Here is a 21,394-nt window from a genome sequence, read left to right on the forward strand (position 1 = left end):
CATTAAAACGCAACGTCCCACTGTGAATATGCCCTAACAGAATTTCAAAGTGTATTTAAATTCTACAGAAACCTTCCCTTTAATTGAAAATACACGTTTTTAAAAAAGTCTTAATCACAAAAAAATCTTAGCATTTCTTTCTAGTTGAAAGTGATGCTTTGAGTGGGTTGTACAAGATGCCAGACTGTTATGCTTCAAGAATTATATATTGCATAGAATACAGGGGTGTACCTGTATTCAAGAAAATGTAAAATGTATGCATCCACCAGAACAATATCTATTTTGTTTTCCATAATGATTCTCTATAAAACTCATGTTTTGTGACTGTGAGTTACAAACTCTTACAAACTTTTTATTACTTTAGAGAAGTTTATTTATTCTCATGTTATGCAGTAACCAATACACTGGATAGTTAAGAAATAGTTTATGCACACTTTTACATTAAAAAGTACCTCAGGGAAAAATAAAATAACCTGTTGCCTGCCTTGAGGGAGTACATCAGAGCAGGTAACTATTTAACCCTAACACCCTCAAACCTCCATCACTAAGACAAAGAATGGCATGCTGTGCTATGTCCTTTTTACCTGAGGGACTCTTTTAATTTATCATGTTACAAGTTCATATAGCTTTAAAACAATTGGCAGCTGTCTTTTAAAGGGTAAGTGTACTTAAATGCACCTGCAGCAGAAAAGCATCATCACTTTTTTTTGTAGAATAGGGAATGGATAAAGTCCTAGAGTAGTTTTTATTACTGTCTCTCATTACTTTTCCCCACCCCAGCCAGGTGTACCAGCTTAGTGATTAGCAGAAATTATGCCTATGCTTAATTACACATCGTAATTCACATTTACGCATCGTAATGCAAAATTTTGTATGTAATTGTAAGCATTTGTAATTACGCATTGAATTTACGTGTAATTTACATGTAATTTTGTGCCAACTTTGAAAGTGAATAGCAAAGCCCTCATACATGCTATTGATACCAAAATTGGTACATATGTTAAGGAGAATAGTGGGACAAGTTAAAAAAATTGTCAAAAAGACCTTGTAGTTTTTGAGAAAAATAAATTTGCATTTTTAAAATCAATTTTCTCAAAAACTGCAAGGTCTTTTAAAAATTTTTTTTCACTTGTACCCACTTTATATGGGAGCTTTGCTATTCAGTGCCAAAGTTGGCACGAAACTACGCATAAATTAAGCATAAATTAATGCGTAATTATGAATGATTGTCCAAAATCAATTGTATTAACAATTTGTAATTACGTATAGGCATAATTGCAACGATTCGCATAATCTTAATTAGCTGATTATGATCATCGCTGCCAGTTTTCATAATAAAGCCACAAACCTCCGTGAACTTCCAGCAGGGACAAAAGGCCGCAATAAAACCTTCAAAAATATCACAGCCTTTCCATTATGAAACAGTGCTGCCTATAGTCAGTGAGGGGCTGAAATTTCGCATATGCAAAATTTCGCATCAAAATTCGCAATTACACATTGTAATCGTAATGCGAAATTTCAGAGAAAAGCGTAATTAATTTTGTATGTAATAGTAGTATTTAAAAATACAATAGCAAAGCCCCCATACATAATATTGCTACCAAAATTGCTACATATGTTAAGCGGAATAGTGGGTAAATTTTTTTTTTCAAAAAGACCTTGTAGTTTTTGAGAAACTCGATTTTAAAAATGCACAGAAAAATGGTTTTTAAAATTTCATTTTTCTAAGTTTAAAAAACATTTTTACTTGCATTTTTAAAATCAAGTTTTTCAAAAACGATTCCTTTTTTGACTTTTACCCACGATTCTCCATAACATATGTAGCGATTTTGGTGTCAATAGCATGTATGGGGACTTTTCTATTCACTGCTAAAGCCGGCAAGAAATTACGCAAAATTTTGCGAAATTTTATGCGAAATTACGAATGACTACACAAAATAAATGGAATTTGCAAATCATAACTACGTATAAGTGTAATTGCGAAAATGTATGCAAAATTTAGCGAAATCGTAATTTGTTAAGTACAATCATCACTGCCTTTAGTAGCATTAGTAAATCAACCACCTTGAGTGGTTATCTACTCAGCACATGCTGTCGGTGGCACTAGGTGACAGATGATAAAATGATGGTTAGTAGTGTTTTTGATCCTTACCAACTGGTGACATTTCAGGAATTCCAGCAATATAAGGTCCATCCAGAAATTTTGGCTCATTGTCATTTATGTCTTGCACTTTAATGACAAATTCAGATTCAGGTTCCACCGGTTTACTTGTTTGCCTGTCCAGAGCTTGTGCCCGTAGAGTGTAGTAGGCTTGTTCTTCACGATCCAACCGCTTTGATGCATGTATATCCCCAGTAAATTCATCAATATTAAAAATAGAACCTGCTCCTTCTCCTGTCAAGACATACTTGATAGAATTTTCTCCTGTGTCTACATCAGAATGAAGCTGTAAGAAAAAGAACACAAGTCAGTGAAAAGTTTAAGAAAAGAAATCAGTGGTAAAAAGACAATCAAGATACAAACTCTCTTTCAGGAGAAATACATAAATTGTCATTGTTCTAAGAATGAAATGTCAAAAACCACTTTTTTATGACAGAATATGGAAATCTGTTTCCTGCTTTAGGAAGCATGCCCACTTTTATATCTCTTAATAAACAATTTGGAAGCGCTCTGCATTTCAAACTGTGCCCAAAATATGCTCTACAGAGCTGGAAACATTCTAGGGAATATATGCTTGTAAATACTTTACAATTCATTTTCTGTGCTGACACTTGGGTCTCATCTGGAATAAACTCACTCATTCGGCTTCTGTACTGTTTTATTCCTACAAAACAGTTTTGTGTAAGCTATTTTATATTATGCATTCTATGTATTCACCTGCTTTCTGGAAATGTAAAAAAAAAATGAATTTGTCCGAATAAAGGGATTTTTAAAGTAATATAAAAAATAGGATGTTTAATGCAAAACAGGTTTTATTATAAAAGGAGAGGTGCAATTTTAGTGTACGTTCCATAAAATAGACCCCTCTTGCCCCCCCCCCTCCTCCTCCTTTATTTGGTTGCAGGAGAGACGGACATTTATTATTATTATTAATATTATTATTATATTCCAACTGCTCCCCTTGGCTACCTTGCTATTTTGTGTAGTGCTTCTAATCAGATGAATTGTAAGCTGTGCAAAAAACAGTTCCTATCTGACAGCAATGTACAGCTATAGCCCTATTTCTGTAGATGAACACATTCTGCTACCATGCCCAGACTCTGTTACCAAAGGGGGTCTGACACACTGTTGAAATAATTGATGTGAGTATCTAGGTTGGACTTAATTTTGCACCATAGTAGTATATGCTGGTGTTTCATCAAATAAGGCTTTTTATAAATGCATTTCCTTTCCTGTTAAACAGTATTTTATAAATGATTTCCTCTACTTTGAAATATACTGTCATTACCAGTTATTAGCAAGTGAACATCCCAGCAATAATCTGCAGCATAGTAATGGACAGGAGTCAAGTTACTGGCATTACAGAACACCTGCACAAACATTTTGGGCATATCTATGGATGGGTTTTATTTTTTAAAACTGTGAACACCTAAATATTCTGAAAGGCCCTTTTGGATCCATGCAAGACCAGAAAAACCTTTGACAGAAGAATAATAATCTGCTCAATAAAAGTCAAACAGGACTCAGTAATGACTTAATGAGGAACACCAGTGAAAATAATGTAATAAAAAAAAGTGCTTCATTTTTACAATAATTCAGTATAAAGGACTTTAGTCAGTGTTGTCCCTTTGTTTAAATTCTGACATTTATGCGTGGTGACATTTTTACTGCTGGCAGGTGATGTAGCTGCTGCTTGCTTTTTTGGCGGTTGGAAAAAGCTGTTAACAGCTATTTCCCACAATGCAACAAGGTTCATAGACAGGAAACTGCCAGGAGTACCATGGTCCTCAGAGTTTCTTGTGGGAGGGGTTTCACCACAATATCAGCCATACAGAGCCCTCTGATAATCCGATTTGTGAAAAGGAATAGATTTCTTATGTAAAAGGGGATATCAGCTACTGATTGGGATGAAGTTCAATTATTGGTGATGGTTTCTCTTTAAGTGGGTGATATTACAGTTTAACAGTGTGCTGTGTCCTGTATATAAGCTCAACAGCTGATGGAGTGGAGTACACCTGCCTTTCATGAATCTATGGTTACTGCAAATAGTAAGTAAAAAGAGTATCCCATACAGTACTTAAAAAGCATAAGAACACATCCATAATATAAATGGGTCAAAATATTTTGAAACATACCACTGATAAAGTATATAAAAAGAGCACTAAGACACCAAGAATAACCATCAATCATTAACTACCGTATATTGTGTTCTTTGTAATCATGAAACACACTGAAAAGATGGACCAAATAAGAGCTAACAAAAAATGAACATGAACCCCTATTTTTTCTTCATGGTGTGTAGGCAACAATTCTTTCAAAATAATGCTTTGTTCAGTTACAGTCATGCCATTTTTTTAATCTTTAAAGATGAAAATTTGTAGAAAATCAAAAAAGCAACTCAACCTGGGAATTCTAGATCAGTAGCCATGACATCTGAATTTAAGAAACTCACACTGTGAAATGTATCATAGAATAAACTACTGGAACAGCTAGACAAGTTTCACAATAAAGGATAGGTCTTATCCTAGGTCAATGCCAAACATACAAGAATCCAATCTTTTGTAAACAAGACTGCTTAACTGACTCATACGTATTACAGAGATATAATTGTGATTAAGGCAGGCATTCAAAGTGTAAAATAATGACATATTTTCATGTCTGGCTTTGTACAATGGTACAAAGTACAGTATTGCTAGTCTTACGTCAACATCACTGGATTGTCCTGAGGCAGAACATTCTTTATTTCATATTTTACTATAACCACTTTTAATGTAAACGTTCACTTTTTAAGGGAAAACAAACAAACAAACAAACAAGAATCTTGGATGTGTATAAGGGTAGTAATAGTAAAATTGCAGAATCAATACAGACTAAACCCAACCATACACTTGTGGATATAAATCTAGATTAATTTTTAAAAAGTAAACTATAAGCAGCAAGTTAGTGAAACAGTATATGAGTATTACACAAATAAAAGACTCAAAAGAAAGGTGAACAATGCATACATTACAGGGTCTGAGTGATTAAAACCTATATTTGGGATAATGGTTTTGGATAGTTTGGAACGATTTTAAAACATCTTCTAGGCTGTTTTATATTTGCGTTGATTCTCACTACAGAGATTTTAACTTCTTTTGTATCTCTGAGACCTCTGTGCCCTATATAACGAACAACTGTGGTTCCACAGACCTGTACTAAAGCAACTATTAGGACTATTTATCCTGCTATAAAAGTATTTACAGCATCAGCTCTCCCTTGGAATGCTCTCTCACAGCCTATCCATCATGCTCCAAGCCTGGAAAGCTTCAAACGTACCCAAAATACACCTGTCAGGTAAGCCTATAATTTGCTACAGGTAGCATTGAAGGCTCCCTGCCTTATCTGATAAGCCGTGTGCCTCTTTCACAAATGTCATAGGCAAAGGCAGGGGAGGATTACAGATGCCTAGAATCCCCCCTCAGACCTGAGCCAGTGCAGTGTCTGAGGACAGACACAAGTTGAGACACCGGAATATCTGCAGGTATCCTGCAGCTCACAGCACTGCCCCCTCTCTTTCCCTGCTACAGTTGACTTTGGATGTAGCAGCAGCTGGTGTACAGAGCATGGAGCAGCTCTGGGGAAATTAGCAGAGTCAAATATGAGCACAGCCCTGTTCCCTGCTGTGAATGCTTCACTTTCCCCTTCATTACAAATGCCGGCTGTCCTCATTATTATCTGTGTCCAAACTGCGCCTGATCTATCCCATTGTTGATCAGGAGCAGATCAGACATTTAGGAAATAATTGTCAGATCCCGACAGGAAATTGCATTAAGTGTAGCATGATGTCCTACCATATTATTATACTGTATTGTGCATGGCTGAGGGAAACCTTTCAGGAATGCCCCCCTTGAAAATCCTGGGTTTTCCCCGAATGTCCCCAACCCACTAGCTTTAAAGCTCACAAAGGCAGAGACTTCCAGTGTTTCTTATTCTGCTGTAATTTATAATATGAACATATCCCAGTATTGGTGATGTCTCAAACCACACATGACATCAACTATGTATGCATTTGTATTGCTGGATGCCATAACTGTAGAGACCTTTAAAGAGGAACTCCAGTGAAAATAATGTAGTAAAAAAAGTGCTTCATTTTTACCATAATTATGTATAAATGATTTAGTCAGTGTTTGCTCATTGTAAAATCTTTCCTCTCCCCGATTTACATTCTGACATTTATTACATGGTGACATTTTTACTGTGGGCAAGTTATGTAGCTGCTGCTAGCTGTTTTGGCTGTTACAGACAGCTGTAAACAGCCATTTCCTGTCTGTGAACATTGTTACATTGTGGCAGTTTGCCCAGAGTACCGCGGCCCCAGAGCTTCTTGTGGGAGGGGTTTCAGCACAAAATCAGTCATACAGCGCCCCCTGATGGTCTGTTTGTGAAAAACATTATATTTCTCATGTAAAAGGGGGTATCAGCTACTGATTGGGATAAAGTTCAATTCTAGGTTGGAGTTTCTCTTTAAACTTTCCATGTATCTATGTGTATCTATGCTCCCCACCATTTGTACTATGTACAGCACTACAGAAAATGTTGGCGCTATTTAAATACATAATAATAATAATAATAATGATAATAATAATGATAGGTTGAGGAAAATAAGGTTTGGGAACGAAGCATAGGATGAGTCATAAAGGGGATAATTTATAGGGGCACATGATACTGCCATACTATAATACCGCTGATTACCATGCTAAATAAACACGGAGAAGAGAATTACAGTAACCATTATTAATATTATTTAGGACTTACATATCACATCTTCCACAGCGCTTTACAGTGTATATAGTTCTGTCACTAACTATCCCTCAGAGGAGCTTGCAGTCTAATCCCTACCATAGTCATATGTGCATCATAGTCTATGGCCAGTTTAGTTGGAAGCCAATTAACTAATCAGTACGTTTTTGGCATGTGGGAATTAACTGGAGTGCCCAGAAAGAACCCACACAATCACGGGAAGAACATACAAATGCCATGTAGATATTAATGTGCATTACTGAATGACTTCCAGTTATAATAAATGAACAGTAATGCAGAGGTGACATGGTGGGTACAGTATGGCAACTGACAAGAGGAAGCATTGGGTGACGCTTCACCCTAATGACTTGGTATTAAACTCACTGTCTATAGGGTGGCATTACTTATGCATAGCATTTAAGCTAGGGTTTAGTTTGATTGTTTTTTGTAAACACCATTTCATATCAGTTATAATTTGGAAATTCATTGTGATCATTGTGTGTACGTAATGCTGCTTTAGGAATAGGAAATGGCAGTGATAACGTCCAGTGGTAAATCAGAAGTAAATACAATGGCTTTTATATCCCTTATGCTAGGTACACACCATACAATTCTCTGGCAGATTTACCTGCAAGATCGATTATTTCCAACATGTCCAAAGTAACATAAATCGATCATCCAATCAATCGAAATTCAGATCAGACATGTTGGAAATAATCAATCTGGCAGGTAAATCTGCCAGAAAATTGTGTGGTGTGTACCTAGCATTAGATTGTAAGCTCAAAAGGTTAGGGTGTGCTCTCTCCTGGTGTGTTACAGTACTCACTGCTCTGGCAACTGTTTGCACAGTTGCTGGCACTATAGAAATTATAATGATTATATAATAATGATAATACAACAACAATAATAATATCATAACTTTATAAACTTGCTCTTCAGAGGCATAGTTATAAAACTAGGATTAACCTTCTCTGTGATGTCTCTGCCCTTTCTCAACATTTATTGAGGCATTTATAAAACCATGATAAAAGAAAAATTAAGCTCAGAAAGGCAGTGATAAAACAAACAAACAAAGAAAAGAAAGCCATTTAAAAGCACTAGAGTGCATTCAAGCAGTGGTAATTCAGTGACAACTCAGCAATTGCAATGATACTGCAGTGATAACCAGCGGGAGGTTTGTGGTTATGCCTTCACCTATTCACTTGCATTGATACCTGCACCTGATATTTTTGTGTAGCAGATCAAAAATGTTTGCCTTCCAAACACAGAGCAGAGATAAAGCAAGAAGGAAGAAAATGCAGAAGCAAATCGTTTTACAGCAATGATACCTATGCTTAACAATTGTCAAAAAAAAATGGAACCCCCGCTCCCAAAACATTTATATATTTATTTGTCTTATCACTGCTTTAAAAAAGGGAATCTGGACTTACGTGGGGCTTCCTCCAGCCCCTCGACCCTCCCCACCCATAAACCGCAATGGCGTTTGCTAGGTCCCCTCCATGGCCCCACTGGTGGCTTTATTAACCCAGCAACCTTGGCTGAAGATGCACATCCATGCACCCAGCGTGTCAGTCGTTAGTGTCCAGTGCATGAACAGTTCTTGAAAGGCTTAACTGTGCATGCGCAGGATGCTTATGACGGTGGGCGCGTGATTGTGCTGGGTGCGCAGATGGACTGCATATGCACGACTTCAGCCAAAGTTGCTGGGTTACCAGAGCCACCATGGAGGGGACCCAAAGGACACCAAGGGACCTCATGGGCTACAGGGGGCTGGTGATAGCCCCCGGTAAGTCCAGATTTCCTTTTTTAGCACTGTTCAGGGTTCCTTTAATTTAAGGATAAGTGAACATCGGGATATTGTTAATAGTTAGGATACTGAACAATCAGTGGAGAGACGACAGAGAGGAGCAACATGTAAGCAATACAGTGAGTGAGACAGATGAATCAAGCAGCAGGGTACAGAATGGACTGTGTTACAGTAGTCAGTGGATTACTATGAATGCATGTGCTAGCATTTTAACTAAATCTTTATAAAAGGAGGTTAACTAGGGACTGTGAAGTTTTCATGAGAGTACTGAATCAAATGTTTCCACTAAGCAGCAAACTTTGAAAACTGGAGTTACTTGTAAGTTGCTATTGGTCACTGTTAGGCCAGGGAGGGAAGCTAATTTACATGACAGAAAAAAATATAATTATGTCTGTCTTGTCTTTATTAAGTTTAAGAAAGTGCGGAAACACTAATAGCAAGAACAGAGAGAGAGAGAGAGAGAGAGAGAGAGCAATGCATCTGGGTATCAGCCAAAAGAGCCAGTAAAGCTGGTAAAGGACAGTTGTGTAAATGGAAAGAGGAGCAAAAACAGTAAGGTAAGAAATGTGGACACAGTTTGGGTGCCAGAGGAGCATGGAAAAAAATAGCACTGGCATGTCTCTCCTCAGGAAAAGTTCCATGGCTGTAATTCCTTAAAGTGAACCTCCGGACTAAAAATCAACTCAGCAGCACTGAAAAGGCCTGGTGTTTCTTTAATCAGAACTTTGTTTCTCTTATACAAGCCTCATTTTTAGCTGCACAGAAGAAAACTGCCCAGGCTTTTTTCCCCTGATGCTGTGCAAAGCATGATGGGATATCTGATGTTGTTGTTCTTGTTCTGCTGTTTTGGTGCAATTTTTTTTTTTTACATTTTGAATTTGACATTTGAAGTCTAGCATGTGCAGCTGGGAGGGGTAATTAGGACACAGGACACTTGGAACTGTGTCTCCTGCTCCTTGTCACCTCCTTTCAACCAAAAATATGGCTGCCCCATGACAAAGATGGCAGCCCCCATCAATCACAAACATTTGCCTGTTCTTTTAAAACAAGGTGGGTAAAAAATTATACTACCTATCTATTCTAATTAACATAACTAATGTAACTTGATGACAGTATGTTTGTTTAGGCTGAAGTTCCCCTTTAACAGTGCGTAAAGTCCGCCAAGGTTCTGACAAGTAAGTTTAAGTTGCATGTTTTAAAGAGGAACTCCAGTGAAAATAATGTAATAAAAAAGTGCTTAATTTTTACAATAATTATTTATACATGATTTAGTCAGTGTTTGCCCATTGTAAAATATTTTGAATCCCTGATTTATATTCTGACATTTATCACATGGTGACATTTTTACTGCTGGCAAGTGATATAGCTGCTGTTTGTTGCTTTGGCAGTTGGAAACAGCTGTAAACAGCTATTTCCCACAATGCAACAGGGTTCACAGATAGTAAACTGCCAAAAGTACATACTCAGAATTTCTTTGTGGGAGGGGTTTCACCACAATATCAGCCATACAGCGCCCCCTGATAGTCTGTTTGTGAAAAGGAATGGATTTCTCATATTAAAGGGGGTATCAGCTACTGATTGGGATAAAGTTCAAATTTTGGTCGGAGTTTCTCTTTAACCACTTTACCCCCGCGCGTACGTATTTCTCCGCCCCTTTTTCCATCCTTTAAAAACCAGGGACGGAGAAACACGTACTTTCCGCATTCCCGACGCTGCCCGCGCTCCCGCTCGTAAACACGCCGCCCGCCGCTAGTAAACACGCCGCCGCCCGCTCGCCCAGAGATCAATGAACGGGAAAATCCATTCCCGTTCGTTGATCTAAGCCCCGCAATGATCAGCTGCTCTCCTATGGGCAGCGCGATCATTGTGAGAAAAAACTCACGTGTCCAGCCTCCTTATTCTTCCTCCAAGCTTCCGGAAGGAAGCTTGGAGGTCGCATTAAAACAAAAAGTTACTGTGGCCATCTTGTGGCCAAATAGTAAACTACACCCTACACATTTTTCACATACAAATAAATGACTTTTACACATAAAATTAACTCATTACCTCCCACACTCCCCATTTTTTTTTTTTGTAATTAAAAAAAAATTAAAAAATTTACAATTGAAAAAAATACATAAATAGTTACCTTAGGGACTGAACTTTTTAAATATTTATGTCAAGAGGGTATAACACTGTTACTTTATAAACTATGGGCTTGTAATTAGGGATGGACGCAAAACTGGAAAAAATGCACCTTTATTTCCAAATAAAATATTGGCGCCGAACATTGTGATAGGGACATAATTTAAACGGTGTAATAACCGGGACAAATGGGCAAATACATTTCATGGATTTTAATTACAGTAGCATGCATTATTTAAAAACTATATACTTCCTATATTAATAATAAAGTTATAGACGAATGAATGGAAGGAGCGCTGAAAGGTGAAAATTGCTCTGGTGCTCAGGGGGTAAAACCCCTCAGTGGTGAAGTGGTTAATGTTAACTAATTCAAACAGAAAAGGAAGAAAAAAACCACAATTTAGTTATTAATATGATTGGCACTGTACACACACATGTTTATCTCATCATGTCACATATTTCTGTAAAAAAAATACTTGCCCTTGCCTGTGTATCAATTCAATGTCAATCCATAGTTATTCTATATTTTCTTCTTGTTTAATTAAACAGGTATGGAAGGAACTGTAGTGTCCAAACCTACCTGTATCTATAAAGAACTCTTACTTTTAATTATAACTTTTAACATTTTAACTTTAAATTCTGAAAAATCTTATACAAATGATTGGATGTGTAAGTGGCATCTCAGTGACCTCAAAGCAGCACAAGTGGTGATAACTAATGACTGAGCTTAGAACATTGCATACTTGACTTAGCTGAGCATGCATATTTATTGCCGTAGGGGGAGGTCATTAAAGAATTCCTCAGTGCCAAGTTATCCTTGAGAACGCAACAGCTACTAAAGGCCCATATCCACAATGCAAATTTTGCAACCAATTTTTTTGCAACACACTTTTATTGTGATATCGCACAACACTGTTTAACTAAAATTAATTAAACGATGCTTCACGACACATGACACTAGTGGCAGACTGGCAGTTGTGTGTCTTTGTACAACTGCCATGTTGAATTTAATAGTGGAGGATCATTCCAATCCTCATTGACTTTTGTGATTTTTGCTGCGATCATGTAAATGATTGTTTACAGGATTGTTCATTTACGATGGCACCAACAACGCTTACTGATTCTGCCAGATGGATTGGAGAACGATTGATCATTGGCGGAGATCCCCAATCCATCTTCTGTGGGTACATTCAATCCTGCTGATTGCAATTTCCCTGTGCACAGTCTGGTCACAAGCATATGGTATCTAACGACCCTGAGCCTTGTGTTGTACGGTGCAAATTCACCTTTGCCTCCATCTCTCCTCCACTATAATCAATAACGACCCTGACCACGTTACAGGGTCACCTGACTATTCTGGGGAAGGTGCCCTGGTATATACATCTGCAAATAGTGCTAATCTTCCAGACCCAATACGTGTTGAAAATTACAGTCTTTCTCCTTTTAGCTGGGGATGGCAACAAATACCAGAAACAGACTGAAGAGTAGCCAACAAGAGAAGGGCCTGGGGAACTACGGCTTCAGATCAGCACCACAAGAGGATCTACCCAACGAGATGACGACAAAATCAGAGGAAACACGGGTCACACAAAATCCAATATTAGAACAAGCTCCACGGTCTCCTACAGGTCTCCCTTTGGGAGCACATGGTGCAGTGACTCCGAAAGAAATAAATACACACATTAGGCGAATAAATGACTTCTGTAATCTGCTTAGTCCAAGAGGCCAAGAGTCAGCAAAAAAGAAAGATGTACATATTGGGGAGCAGAAAGGGCTTCCTAAGGAGAATCAAACGCAAAGCGAGAAGGACAAAGACACAGGGTCAGAAAATAAAAGCATGCTGGGAGGTGATAGTGTGTCAGAATCCAAATTAAGAGAAATTTTGGCGGAATTCTCTAAAGGAATCCAACACACCATGGTGGAAACAGTGCAATCGGCAATTAAAGAAGCTGTGTCAGAAGAAATTAAACCGTTGAGAGACGCAATAACAGCCTTACTTGAGAGGATGGAAGTCTTAGAAAAGGAAGTGGAAGCTCTCAGGCCGAAAGCCAAGGAACTGACGGATAATGTATTAAAGCATGAACAATCGATTTGGGAACTTAACTGCAAAATGGATGACCTTGAAAATCGGGGGAGAAGAAACAACATTAAAGTGAGAGGGATTCCAGCTACCATTCCTCAACAGGATCTTCCAATGATTCTACAAAAAATCTTTAATGGTTTGTTAGATAATGAGAAGGCGGTAAATATAGAGGTGGACCGAGTACATCGGATTGGTAAAGAGAAAGTCACCAGACAAGGAACATATCGTGATGTTTTATGCAGAGTTCACTTCTTTCAAATTAAAGAACAATTGATCAAAGCAGCTAGGGCAAAAGGTGTAATAAAAATGGAAAACTTCAATGTGGAGCTCTTTCAAGATGTTTCACAAAGAACGATTATGCGAAGAAGGCTTTTAAAACCAATCTTGGATAGGGTAATACAGAAAGGAGGACGCTACAGATGGGGATTTCCCCTTTCAGTAAATATTACAATAAAGGGCAAATCGTTCTTGATTAAGGATGGTGACCCCCTGGACCAGATCTCCCAGATCCTTGAGCTTACAGACTTTCGCATAGAGGAATGGTTGTCGCCAAAAAATAAGGTTCTGCAAGCTACTCAAGGGCCGCACAGCTTAGGCTTAATGGAGGGTGCTTTAGTTCCGATTGGAAGGGGAGCTGTCCCTGCCATCTAGCAGATGGGTCTTAGGCTCTGCTGTCGCACTAGAAGATGTGCGCCAGCATTGGTGTCCGTGGGACACGGGTTGACAGATTTAGTCGATCAATTTATGATCAACCCTTTAGTGTTGGATCTAGAATGGGGATGAGTGGTGGTGTATGCATGTGTGAGTGTTTGGTGGGTCTTCCTCCGAGTCCTCCCCTTCATTTTTTTTTTTTTTTTTTTAATGCACTTTACAAATAAAGATGGATATTTTAAGGATTGAATCCCTGAATGTAAGGGGTGCTAATTCGGGGCTTAAAAGAGGGAGAATAATAGATGAACTGCTGCGAAATAAGATAGACATAGGTTTTTTGCAAGAGACACACTTTAAAGAAGGAAAAATCCCTAAAATTATTAATAAAAAATATGGTAATTGGATTAATAATGCCAACCCTAGAAAGAAGGCAGGTGGAGTCTCTATTGTGATTAGTTCCAATCTAGACTTTAAGACAGATCATATCTTCAGAGACCCGGAAGGAAGATTCCTTGTAGTGCTGGGTAGGGTCAGGGGCACACAGATTACCTTAGCCAACCTATATGCCCCTAATCGGGGTCAGGTCAGGGTGATAATGGAGTTCCTGGATTTGGTCAAATGCAGAGGGAAAGGAAGGATTATAATAGGAGGGGATTTTAATTTGGCGACAGACCCCGTTTTGGATAGCACTGGTGAGTCGATAAGTATATCAAAGAGGGACAGAACCAGGTATAATGACACGGTGAGACATCATAAACTATTGGATGCTTGGCGAATACTCAACTTAGGGGTAAGAGACTATACATATTATTCCAAAACCCATAATATGTTCTCAAGGTTAGACTTCTTTTTGGTTCCCCAGGACCAGGTCCAATGGATAATTGATGCAGAAATTGGGGTTAGGTCCTTATCAGACCATGCCCCAGTGAGAATTACTATAAACGGTTTTGGGGGGACAGCACAAACTAAATCTTGGAGCTTGGATACAGATCTATTAACAGATGAAAATGTTAAAGTAGAAATTCGCACCACTATTATGGAGTTTTATAAAATTAACCGCACACCTGGTATGTCGGAAAAACTACTTTGGGATACCCTTAAATGTGTGCTTAGGGGTATATTTATGAAGTTTAGTGGAAGGAGGAGAAAGGAAAGAAAAGAAAAGATTGATAAATTACTACATGACTTAAATGAGGTAGAAAACCAACATAAAAAAAACCCAAATAGGTCAACATGGGACAACCTGATCAGTGTCAGGGGGGAGCTTAATAATCTACTGGATTCCCGTTGTCTTAGACAATATAGGACAATAAGAAAAAAATATCACCTTGAAAAGAATAGATCGGGGAAAGTATTAGCAAATTTGCTCAAAAAGGACCACAGTTCTAATTTTATTGAAAAAATCTGCGACGAAAATGGGACTATACAATTCGCAACACATAAGATAGGGTCTGTTTTCGCACAGTTTTATCAGAAACTATATAATCTGTCAGAGACCAAAGAGGACTCGAAGAGTAAAGCACTCGAGAAGCTTGTGGCCATGCAAGTCCTAGATAAAAAAACTAGTGAGATTCTTGAGGCCCCTATACAGGAGAAGGAGTTTGTTGAAGCAGTAAGAAGCTTGACAGATGGCAAATGCCCAGGACCAGATGGTTTTCCGGTAGAATTTTTTAAGCTTTTTTCAAACTCCTTAGCTCCGCATTTTTGTACATTGGTGAATGATAAGGGGGGGGGTGGGACTTTTTCAGATAGAGCTAATGAGGCTACAATTTCCCTAATACCAAAAGAAGGTAAATCTCTTATGGCGTGTGAAGATTTTCGTCCAATATCAATTATGAATTGTGATGTCAAAATATATTCCAGGATCTTAGCTGCAAGACTGGGTGAAATAACGGACCTGGTTCTGGGGAATCAACAGGCTGGCTTTCGAAAACAAAGACATGTTAAAGACAACATCTATACGGCTATTAATGTGGTGAATGGTTGTAAATTGAGTAATAAAGAAGCAATATTAGCCACTATCGATGCAGAAAAAGCCTTTGATAGGGTATCTAGGGGTTTTATATTTGATGTTCTTAAGAGGATTGGCCTGGGTCCCTGTTTTGTTGACAGAATAATAAATTTGTACTCCAATCAATCAGCAAGAGTCAAGATAAATGGCTGTCTATCGGAGAGCTTTAGATTAACTAATGGAGTTCGGCAAGGATGCCCCCTCTCTCCAGTGCTGTTCAATTTGAGTCTAGAGCCCCTAATCAGAGCTATCCAAGGGGATCCCTTTATAGAGGGGATAGTAAATGAAGGGGAGGAAATAAAATTGATAGCTTACGCTGATGATATACTCCTCACTTTGACCAATCCACGGGTCTCTATGAAACACTGTATGAAATGGTTCACTCAGTTTGGGATGGCTACTAATTTTAAAATTAATGAACAAAAATCTATAATTCTTGATTTGGGTTGCTCCCCTGGAACCAAGAAAGCTATTCAGGACAGTATAAATTTTTGTTGGGACAGTCACTCAATCAAATATTTGGGTGTAAGAATTTGCGCTGAATCAAGAGATTTATATAGAGCCAATTATGGGGACATAGTAGTAGTATGTAGGGAAGCATTGAGAACCTGGGATCTCCCTTTTTTTAATGTTATTGGTAGAATAGCAATTGTAAAGATGAAGATATTGCCTAGATTACTGTTTCTGTTACAGTGTCTGCCCCTGTCCCTACCCAGCAAATGGTTTCAAGAATGGAACAAGATGTTCCAAAATTTTATATGGGCAAGGTCACGGCGTAGGATAGCATTCTCTATTACTTCAAGGGGTAAGGATCTTGGGGGTATGGCAGTTCCAGACATCTACAGATATTATACTAGTATTCATCTAGCTCGTGTGCTGGATTGGAGAATAAATGAGGACAATAGATTATGGGTAAGAATGGAGGGAAGCTGCCTCCGCCGAGACCTTCTCCTTTCCTGGATTCCAGCTCAGATACGAGCTGCTCTGTTGGTTCCTTCCCATCCCCTTATTCAACCTACGGTATCAATTTTAGCTAAAGTAATTGAGAGATGGCGACATTTTGATGGAATATCCCCACTGATATCAATTGTAAATAATCCAGATTTTGGACCAACTAAAGACAAGGCTTGGTGTAAGGCTAATCATCTTCCTATGGATATGAGACTTATAGACTTGGTAGGTAATAGTGAACTAGCCATCTCTCCCTTACTTGATTCCCATAAAATTGATTATTTCGTTGCTGTACAACTAAAGAGTTACTGGAAGAATTTGGAGAGAAAGGAGGGTGTTGTTAGCAACAAAGTAAACAATTTTGAAAGATGGTTCCTATTAAAACAAAGGCCACCGAGGACTCTCTCAAACATTTATAAAGTGCTGGATGCCACCCTCCATGGGGTCCTACCACGATACTGTGACAGTTGGGAAAAATGTGAAGGAATTAAAATGAATGGAGAATTATGGGCTAGAGTTTTTAAAAAAATCTGGAGTATATCGGACACCTATATTCAGCTTGCCCAATATAAATTAATAGCCAGATGGTACCTGTCGCCAGTTCGTATGTTCAGATACGGCTTAGCTGTCGATGAAACCTGCTGGAACTGCGGACGGGATTCAGGTACCTTCTTGCATATGATGTGGAGCTGCCCTGTGGTGGTGGGCTTCTGGAAAGGGGTGGAGGAATTTTGTTCCGGGTACTTAATCCCTGGGGTTACATTAGATGTAAACTGGGCAATTTTTGGGATTAAAGATACAAAAGAAGCAGAAGGTGGTCCTGAGCAAAAACTATTGGTAGATTTGGGGGTAAGCTTAGCTAGAAAGCTTATTATTAAAAAATGGAAAAATCCAGAACCACTCTCCCTTGGAGAATGGAAAAAGGATATTATAGCATTTCTAAATAATAGAGTTTGGATAGGAGAAGATGATGTGACTGAAAGGTCTAATGCTACTTGTTGGGTTGTTATGAAACAGATTTGGGAGAAGAGTGTTGTCTGACTTCCGTATACCTCTTTGTTTTTGTAAGGAGGAGGAGAGGACCTAGAAGTGTCTGAGTTTTTTGGGGGGAAGTATATGGAGGATGTATGAGGTATGTATGGGGTGTGGTAGGTGGGATGTCTGAGTGAACAGTAATCTGTCATTACGTTGTATTGTTTTACTATATTTCTAATAATTTTCTAATTCAAATAAGATTACTAAATAAAAGATATGGCAAACCATGATGCAACAAATTACCCAACAAGAGAAGGTGCTGATGAAGCTAAGTTCTGGTTGGGATATGGCGTATTATCGCTGCTGAGAGTTAAAAAAAAAAAAAAAAAAAAAAAAAAAACAAGCATATGATATCTATAGAGATGTCAGATGGATGCCTAGCTAGCCATATAGAGAAGCAATGATATAATAGCTATTGTATATTTGACTCTACCCTTTTCTGAATACCCTATTGCTTATTATCTGTATATGTCAATCACAATCATGTGTCATTTAGCAAAACTTTATTTCAGTATATATTATAAAGGATAAAAAAGCAATAATAAAATAAAAAAAACTTTAACAAAATTTGATGTGTAATTTAATTCAGGAATACTAATTTCATTAGTAATATCATATGCACTGTTTCTTGGATGTTCACTAATGGAGTGCAAAGTCCTTCCAAAAGTCTGCAGTAATTTAAGAATATAAAAAGTGGCTTTAGGTAAGGTTCACGGCAAATACTACAGTTAATAAAATACTTTAACGTGATATCATTGCCAAGCCTCTTGAAGGTTATTCCTTTCATGTTATAAGATTTTAAGGTTCTACTACAATAGATTACCTCTTTTACATCACAACTCTGGCTAGAGGAAAGAATAATTACAACCATAAAATACTCTGAAACTTTAAAAGGTGAAGAAGTAAACCAGCTAAACTAATAACTGTAACTAATTGTCACTATATAAGACTATAAACTACTGGACCATAACCACTTTAATGCCAGACTATAACTATCCTAAGTACTTAACGTGGCAAGAGCATTTAAATTTTGGTAGATTTATTATTTATCGAGGATGATTTAACATAGCTAGTAATTTTTCATATATTAAGTAAAAGGTTAAATTGCATGATTTTCAAGATCAATTTGAAGTCACTGGATAATGTTAGGTAGCTGATGTTTAGAGTGAACAGCTTTTTGTGTTTAATGCTCATCTGAAAACTAGAAAATGATGTAAAGGGAGAACTGTCTAAAGGGTAGAAGCTTAAGGTAGATTTTATGTGTAAAGTAGTTTTCACAACAATAACAGCCAAGCCAGAGATCAAGAAATATATCATGTCTTTGTGGCAAAAAAGTTCACTTCTACTATAATATCATATGTAAAAAAGATGTAAGATCTGGCAATTATCCTACATGTATATGTCAGTATGCATATCAGGTTTAATTCTAAAATAGCCTTTTTTTGTTCTGCTTTTTTCTCTCTTCCTGTTTGCTTTTTTTGGGGGAGGGAGGGGCATAGATTGATATACTGTATAATAAAGGCAACCAGACTAAGATGCAAACTTGGGCACTAAGCCACAGGGCTCAATAAAGCGATGAAGTAAATATTGTAGGCTGGGCAATAAAATGAGCTGAGGTCCACAAAAATAATAATGATTCTAAAATAGTAAGAGAGAGAGTGAGGGACGATTCTCCAGAGATAGACAACATAATGACATACATTTTGCTTTGACTTATATAATGGCCCATATACAATACACTTTTTCTTTTGAATTTTCAACTAGGTGATATTAGGTGATATTATTATTATTATTAATATTATTATTATCATCAGTACTGCTCATCACAATCTTGTGATCATGGCAAAGCCATGATTCACAAGCGTTATCTCACTATCCGAAATCGTGATCGGAATTTGTGATTGCCTCTCAATCACAAATTCAGATCCGAATGCACTCGTGATTGTGGTTCAAATCCGGGTCCCTTGCGACCCTCCTGATCCCCATTGGTCTGTTAAGGAACCAATGGGGAGTCTTGGAGCCAAAATTTAAAGATGCTTTTCTCTCAGCTATAATAAGTATAGCTGAAAGTGCGTCCTATGCTGACGCATTGTCACTGGCTCCCGCTGTCCTCCCCACGGCTGGGCCTCCGCATTCTGGCTATCCCAGCCTGCATGGGAGACAAGGGGTTACAGAGGCTTGGGAGATTTTGGTGTTGCTAGGATGTAAGAGGCCTTTGCTATTAACTGCTAAAGTTGGCGGGAATTGTTTCATTAAGAACTGTCATTTGCCGCATTTAAATGTATAATGTTTTCCTTTTAAATTTTTAAATCTATTTTTTCAAAAAGTATAAGGTCTTTTTAAAAAAAAAAATTCCCCTTGTTCCCAATTTTCTTCTTAGCATAACCTGAAAATTTGGTTTTAATGTCTATGGGCCTGTTTCCACTAAACATGATTTTTCTGATGCAGATTTTTCCATAGGCATTCATTGGAGTCAGTTTTTCTGCATCCAATCTGCATCCAATCTGCGTGTAGTGGAAACAGGCCCTAAATACAATCCTGCAGTGCCAAAGGGAGAAGAACTATTGGCTCAGTTGTGATGACGTGACGCATTTATACAAAAAATTAGCTTTTATAGCAGCAAAGCGCTCTTAAACCAAGTTACTCTTAATCCAAGGTTTTATTGTACTAAATTATTCTAACATTGTGCCTAAATGGTGCTCATTTCTGAATAACATACATAAAACCTCTGCATCACAATGCAGGGTTGAATTGTTAAAAATTAATGTGTGTTATAACTGACACTGTGCTCATTGTGCTCTGTGTGTATTATAAACACATGCATAGTGCATACCGCATAAAGTGAAAGAAGCAGGGGCATAACTATGTGGGAGCAGCCAGTGTGACTGCAGGGGGGCCAGAGCTGTGAGGGGGGCCTAACTACTACTTCACTGCCTCCAATCAAGGGGTCCATCCTTCAGATCAGATGTTTTTATGGCTACACTTGTCTTCCCTATGTGTGAAAATAACGATATCCACACTTGTTTTATTACCCTTGCAAGGTGGGCCCCCAGGCTGTAAGGGTCACCAGGAGTAGGCAAGGGAAGGGGTGGGAAATATGTGCTGCCCCCATCAAAGTTTTGTTGGGAGCCCCCATGATTTGTAGTTACACTTCTGGAACGTAGCCTCAAGCATTGTGCACATGATAGAAGATGGTTCTTGACCAACGCTTTGATTGACTGCCAATAAAGAGTTTGTCAAAGAGGGGCAGAAGTTGAGGAGCATAAGAGGGGGGGAGGTCATCAGAGATAACTATGAGAAGTTAGTAAACAGTTCACCAGTAAAAGTTATTAATTAGTGTAGATATTTTTATTCACATGGCTGCTATTATTGATAGAGTTCTGCTTTCTTTTTATGCTCAGATGAACATCTCCCATGAGAAAAATTATTGTCTAAGATGTGGATGCCTTTACATTAATTAAATGACAATATATACAGGGCATTCTAAATTTATACCAGTATAGCATAACACATATAACAGTAAAGCATGTTATTTCACATTCTGAATAATTTAAATCATCATTTGTCAGGGAAAACAAAGGAAACTGTTCCAAATGCATTTCACTTGCTTTATTTTGGACCTACTTAATAGCAGTGAATAATTAAACCTGCGCTTCTATGTCTTCAAACACAAATGAAAAGGCAGGTTAGATAGCATTGTGAATCCCAGCAATGACTTGCCAACACAAATCTAAACTGTGGCTCAACCCTCAGACAATCTTTCTTTCTTTCAAGGGTAGAAAATCTCAAGGA

At 38.0% G+C, this 21,394-nt stretch overlaps 1 protein-coding gene across 2 annotated transcripts in view; it reads right to left on the reverse strand.

Moving 5' to 3' along the window:
• The window catches only part of LOC137518797 (cadherin-7), a 370,823-nt gene that overhangs the window by 163,229 nt on the left and 186,200 nt on the right, over nt 1-21,394 (reverse strand). For both annotated transcript variants that reach the window (XM_068237112.1, XM_068237113.1), the window contains exon 3: nt 2,153-2,447. In XM_068237112.1, the coding sequence (XP_068093213.1) occupies nt 2,153-2,447 (295 nt within the window). The remainder of the gene's footprint in view (nt 1-2,152; nt 2,448-21,394) is intronic.

This window comes from Hyperolius riggenbachi, chromosome 5 (assembly GCF_040937935.1).
Source record: "Hyperolius riggenbachi isolate aHypRig1 chromosome 5, aHypRig1.pri, whole genome shotgun sequence".
In the NCBI taxonomy this organism is placed as follows: Eukaryota; Metazoa; Chordata; class Amphibia; order Anura; family Hyperoliidae; genus Hyperolius; species Hyperolius riggenbachi.